At 52.8% G+C, this 6,000-nt stretch overlaps 1 protein-coding gene across 8 annotated transcripts in view; it reads left to right on the top strand.

The window, feature by feature from the left end:
- The window catches only part of LONRF3 (LON peptidase N-terminal domain and ring finger 3), a 135,599-nt gene that overhangs the window by 96,596 nt on the left and 33,003 nt on the right, over positions 1 to 6,000 (top strand). For 4 of the 8 annotated variants that reach the window (XR_003046072.1, XR_003046070.1, XR_003046071.1 and 1 more), the window contains exons 1-2: positions 173 to 1,166; positions 3,820 to 3,938. Coding sequence is in view for 5 of the 8 variants with exons in the window: in XM_006904705.3 (XP_006904767.1) it covers positions 344 to 1,166; positions 3,820 to 3,938 (942 nt within the window). In the remaining 3 variants the exon portion in view is untranslated. Of the gene's footprint in view, positions 1 to 168; positions 1,167 to 3,819; positions 3,939 to 6,000 lie in introns of those variants that run through there. The other 4 variants (XM_025046137.1, XM_025046136.1, XM_025046133.1 and 1 more) reach the window with 2 other exon arrangements.

Raw genomic sequence — 6,000 nt, 5'->3', positions numbered from 1 at the left:
GGGAGTGTAAACACAAACAACCTCAAAAAGAAGCCAAGAAAAGCGAAGCCAAAAGAAGCAAGCGCAACACTGTTACAAAACTGTCTGGTTTTGTAACAATTTCTCTGCCGCCGGCCAATGAACAGCGTGGCGGTGCGTCACGTGGTGCCGCTTTATATAACACTTTGCTGAAACAAGACAGTTATTAGGCGGCGCGGGGCTGCCGGCATGGAGCTCGGAGCGGCACGGCAGGGACTGGCGTGCAGCGGTGCGGCCGCGGTGGCAGCCCCGATTCCCTCCAGTCGCCGCTCCCTGCTCCGGGTTCTCGGCCCCTAGATGCCTCTTCCCGCGCGTTCCTCTATCTATGGATTCATTGCAGACTGGACAGATGCTGAGCTTGTCCGCTGAGCTCGGTAGCAACAACTTAGATCTGGCGGAGCCGGCTGCATCAGTGGCCCGTGTAGATACGGGCCCCCATCCAGAAGCGGCGACCGAAGGCCCCGCACCTGTACCAACGCGGGAGCCAGAGCTGGAGCAGCCTCCAAGGGCTTCGACGCCAGAGTGCAAAGTCCTGCTCTCGCAGGCCGACGCCCTAGCGTCTGGGGTGCGCCTCCGGGAAGCCTTCGAGGTGTACAGACAACTGTCAGAGCGGCAGCAGCTGGTGGCTGAGCAGCTGGAGCAGCTGGTGCGCTGCTTGGCTGAGAACGTCCCACAAGGCGAGGCTCCGGCGCCGGCGCCGGCGCCGGCGGACGGGAGCAGCACGGCGAGCTGCGCGCTTGTGGAGGAAGAGGCAGGGGTGGCAACGGCCGCTGAGGCCACCGAGGTGTGGGACGGCTTCAAGTGCCGGAAGTGCCATGGATTTCTTTCAGACCCCGTGTCCTTGTCCTGCGGCCACACCTTTTGTAAACTGTGCCTGGAACGCGGGCGGGCAGCCGACCGGCGCTGTGCGCTGTGTGGGGTCAAACTTTCTGCGTTGATGGTGGCCACTGGACGGGCGCGCGGGACCTGGCGAGCTGGGCAGCAGGCGCCGCCGCCGCTGCGGGTCAACGTGGTGCTCAGCGGTCTCCTCGGCAAGTTGTTCCCGGGTCCGGCACGGGCGTCGCAGCTCCGGCACGAGGGCAACCGGCTGTACCGCGAGCGCCAGGTGGAGGCGGCGCTGCTCAAGTACAACGAGGCAGTTAGGCTAGGTGAGCCCACCGCGCCGCCAGGCGATGAACCCGCAGGGAGGTGGGGAATGATCACGCGCAAGGGAGCGTGGGACCGACCGGACTGGAGTGGGGGAGGGGTTTCTGAAGTTCGATCTCTGATTTTGTCTCTGTTCCTACCAATTTCTCTGTCTCTGTCTCTGCCTTTCTGTATCTGTTGTTCTTTGTCTTTTCTGTCTCCTGTTACCTTCTGTATTTCTGCGTGTCTGTTCTTGTTTGTGGCACTCTGTTTCTCTGTCTTTTTCAGTCTTTCGCACATTTGTCACTCCGTTTCTTGCTCTGTGTCATCGTCTGTTTCCCTGCCTCCCCTCCTACCTCTGCTCTTACACCTGCCCGCACCTCCCCTGCGGGGAGAGGAACTTCGCACCCTTCCAACTCTCGCGCGGGCTCCGCTAGGCTCCCGCCAGCCGAGGTGTTCTCTAGGCGCCTGCTTCTGCCGTCCCGCCGGGCCCGGGCCTCCGTTGCGGCCGGGAGGTGTCCCTTCCCAGGCCGCGGCTCCGCGTAGGGTGGGTCCGGAGTGGAATTAGGTCAGGAGAGCACTGGTTGCATAAGGGCCACGAGCGGCCCGGGCCGGGTGGCCCCTCCTTCGCGCGGGCGGGCTGGATTGTGTAACGGCTGAGGTAACCGAAGTGGGCCACGCTCGCCTCGGAAACCATCCTGCGAGCCTGAAGAGGGGGGAGCGCTCGCGCCCCGCTGCCCTGTGACTCATTGTCACCGCTTCCTATCACACGATCCTCGGCTGAAATAGATGTCTCCCTCCGCCCGCCCGCAGCCTTCGCCCTTGCCTCGAACCCCTACCCGGCCAGTCCTGAGGACGACCAGCCCTGCAACTGCTCAGGGATCCCGGGGGCTGTGGGCTGCCTGCAAAGGTGACATGCTTCTGTCCCGCTTTCCCGAGTTACCTGGGGACAGATGGGTGGGCTTTGCAGGTTCAAGGGCAACGTGGGCAGCCCCACCCCTGCAGCCAGACTAGGACACCCGAGTTACCCCAGGGAGAGGTTCCCCTGACACCCTCGCCCCTGACATCTGGCCCCAGGAAGTTGCCGCTGAGCCGCTGGCCGGTATTGCCCAGCTCCAGTCAGCTGCCAGAAACTCACCTGGCTGGTGGGGAGCGGTGATTGGCGAAGCGTGCCAGGATGGAGGCAGCAGGGCTGTGCAGACAGGGGTCTGGGATCCGAAGGTGCCCTGAGCCCGACTCTGACGGGTAGAGGAGGGGTGGGATGGAGTCTCCACTTGTTGAATCTCCACCCAAGCGGACAACAAGTAATGGGGGAGGAGGAGGAGGAACGAGGGCTGACTGGTCAAGACTGGCACCTGATGGAGAAGGGGACTCCCCCTCCCCCTCAAAAACACACTGCTCATGTAAGGCACATTGTGAGTTACCACTGGGCTGGCATATGCTGCAGAAAAGAAGGGACAGAGAACACTGTAAACACTTTGCTATTGTCCTTAGAGCAAGTAATGGGCACCCAAGCAAGCCCTGGACATACCCCTGGGGGAAAACAACAACAAAGCCTGTTCCTGCAGCAGAAGCTGGAGCCAGGTTACCGGGGAAGAGCAGGGCAATATGAAGGAGACAGGTAGAGGCCACTTAAGCCTATCTTAGAAGGGCCAGGAAAGCCCCTTCCCATCCTCCTCTTCGCCCCTTGTGGCCGCCACCACTTTTCCCTGTTTTTTTTTTTTTTCTTGCATCATCAGAGCAGTAAGGGTGAAAATGTCAAGACCACTTGAGCCTTCTAAGAGGAAAGGGGCCTCCCCAGCAAAGAGTTTCTTTGTGCTGGAAGACAGCCTATCTCTCCAACTCATTATTCGAAGTCCCCTGCCTTTCAGGAAAAAGGAACCTGTCTCCCACCCCAGATTCAAAGTTTGACCAGTTAGCAATGAATCTGACCAGATAGCTGTGTGACTTTCAACAGGTGTGTTCCCCTCTCTGGGCTTGATTTCCTTCATTTGAAGAATGGGTTGGTTTGAGCCAGATGATTTCTAAAGGCCTGTCCAGCCTTGGCATCTACTGATTTAGAGAGTTGGTGAGAGCCACCCTCACTTTATTGTCAGAAGCCTCGCCTCGTCTGGGTTCATTCACATTTGGCAATCTGTAATGAGAAGATGGAGCCATGCATATGCATTTTCATTTTCTTCAGAGAAACTTTATATGTACTGGGTTTTGTAGACAGAGGTGTTGCTAATGGCACCAGAAGATTAATTTGAACTTGTCTTCCTGGTGGCCAGGATGAGGGTCACATCTGGCCACCTTCCTCACCCCTTCTGGGCCTGTTTCCTTGTGGGTGATACCTCACTCAGAAGCCAGGCTGGCACTTGCTAGTCATGTATAGCCACAAAGCAGGGTGCTAGGGTTTTCTCTATGTCAAAGTCACTGATGCACCACTGGCACCACAGGCTCTCCAAGGAACTTCTTGAGAGAGGGGCAAAAACTATTTCTTTATAGCTAAGGAAGCTCAGACCGAAGGTGACTGGGGATGTGGTTGGTGGGGCAGTATTAGGGCTAGAAATTAAGCCCTAATCCTTTGGGTCTGCAGTAGAAAAATCTTAATAACTTACCATCCTCATATAGTACTTATCACATGTTTGTTGCTGGGGGCCATTAATGAGGGCTTTTTTTCTCTCATTTTGGCAGCTCCAAATGACCACTTGCTTTATAGCAACCGGTCTCAAATTTATTTCACCTTGGAGTCTCATGAAGATGCACTGCATGATGCAGAAATAGCATGTAAGCTCCGCCCAATGGGTTTTAAGGTGAGTGTGGGATGGGAGGGATGGGAAAGGATTGTACTGTAGATAGAAATTGTCAGGAAGAGCTGCCATCCTGGGGGACAGGGGCACTAGAGCTCAAATAGAGCCAGGAGAAGGCTTTGCAAGGTAGCTGGGGATAGCTTGACAAAAAGTGACTCAGGTTGGAACTGGATTCTTCCCCAATTTGATCTGCAGAGTAGTTTGGGCTTTGTGACTCCAGAACATGGACTTGGGAGCCCAACTGCCTGAGTTTATGTCCCAGCTCTGCTATTTTTACAAGCTGTGTGACCTTGGGCAAATTATTTGACCTCCCTGTGCCTCATCTCCTCATCTATAAAATGGTGATATTTAAAACACCTACTTAACAGGGTTCGTTGGGGATTACATGAGCTAATCCATGTAAGATGCTTAGAACAGTGCCTGGCACGTAGCATCACGTAAGTGTTTGCTGTCATCATCACCATTATTTTCCAGGGACAGTAGAAAGAGGAAGGTAATAGAAATATCGCTGGCTGGTTGTTCCATTTGGAGTCCTTAATATAGTCGGTCAGCCTGCTAGTATCCACAAAAATTCAGATCACATGGAGGGTAGGGAGAAATACAGACTAAGCATCTCTCAGGATGCTAGAAGGCAAAGTGTCACTTTCTGCATCTCTTCCTGGCCTCAGGACTGGCCCTCAGCCACACACATGTCAATATTTGGTTTAGAAGATTAGATTTGAGCCAGGGACTACTTGCCAGCTAAGTAACCATGGGGAAGTTGCTTTACTCTCTGGACCCCAAGTGTCCTTGTTTGCAAAATGAAGCTATTGCTATCTGCCCCGATTGCCTCATAGGGATGCAGTGAGGGTCACAGGTGAGCATGGCCAAGGGGCCATTCCGTGAGCTATAAGACATACTGGATTTGATGTAGTGCTCTCTCTACACAATGCCAGGATACACAATGCCTGGATTTGATGTAGTGCTCTCTCTACACAATGCCTTGGAAACTCAACTTATCCAAGTCCAGGTCCATAATCCCTTATCTGAATCCCACGGGGTCAGATGTGTTCAGAATTTAGAATGTTTCCTATTTCAAAAAGACCTTATATGAAGTAACACCCTCAGCAAACTCTGAACAATACCCCATAATCAAACACACTAGTATTTCAGTAGCGTATTACATGAAAATTTACAGTAAGTTGGATAAAGAATATAGCACACTTTATATCATTTTAGGATAGATTTTTCCACCTCATGACTTTTGATGTCAAGCTTATAAAAATATTGGATTATCAGACTTTTTTAGATCTGGGACCTTTAGATAAAAAACATTATGAATCTGCATACTGGGCAATTAGTATTGGAGTAAATCTCATATGTTCTTTCATGAGAAGGTTTTCATGGGTGATTATGGATTAGTATGTTCTCTTTCCCAAAGAACACATTTACAGTTTACTAAAAGTCACCAATGTCTTAACCCAAAAGAGCTTCAGTGGGAGCATTTCAGGCCTTGTAGCAGTGCAGGTCAGGGAGCTGCTTTGAGGGGTAGGAGGACTTCTCCTGCAACCTTTTCTGCTCCCGCCCTAAACCTAAGGCCTAAGGGTGGAGACCTCGATAGTGCAGTAGGAAGCAGGGCTAAGGGAGTAGTAGACCCTTTTGGATGAAATAGGAAAAGTGACTTCCCAGTGAAGGAAGAGTTGATGGTAGTATTAAATATCAGTTTCACTATCCCAAAGGTAAGTGGAGAGGTAGTGATGAGAGAACTCTATTGTCTCAGAGGTTGAGAAGACATTGAACTGATGCATATAATTCAAAACTACTTCACACTCCAATTTGCATATTTCCTACCATTTCTATGTTAAATGCTCCTGTGGGAGTGGTTTACCTTTTGCAGTCCTATTCTAGCCAACCAGCCAGGGTTCAGTGGGGTTCTCAAAATATCCTGCGGGTGATACAGCTCTCACTGGGGTAAGCTGGCTGCCCTGAGCAGGTGGAGTATGTGGGTTGCTGCTTGCTAGGATTGGTGGGATCCCAGAGGCCTCTCCAGTCTCCCAACACTTATCCTCCCTAGCCGCCCTGAAAT

Source organism: Pteropus alecto, unplaced genomic scaffold (genome assembly GCF_000325575.1).
Source record: "Pteropus alecto unplaced genomic scaffold, ASM32557v1 scaffold280, whole genome shotgun sequence".
Taxonomy (NCBI): domain Eukaryota; kingdom Metazoa; phylum Chordata; class Mammalia; order Chiroptera; family Pteropodidae; genus Pteropus; species Pteropus alecto.
This window is presented reverse-complemented; position numbering and strand designations above follow the sequence as displayed.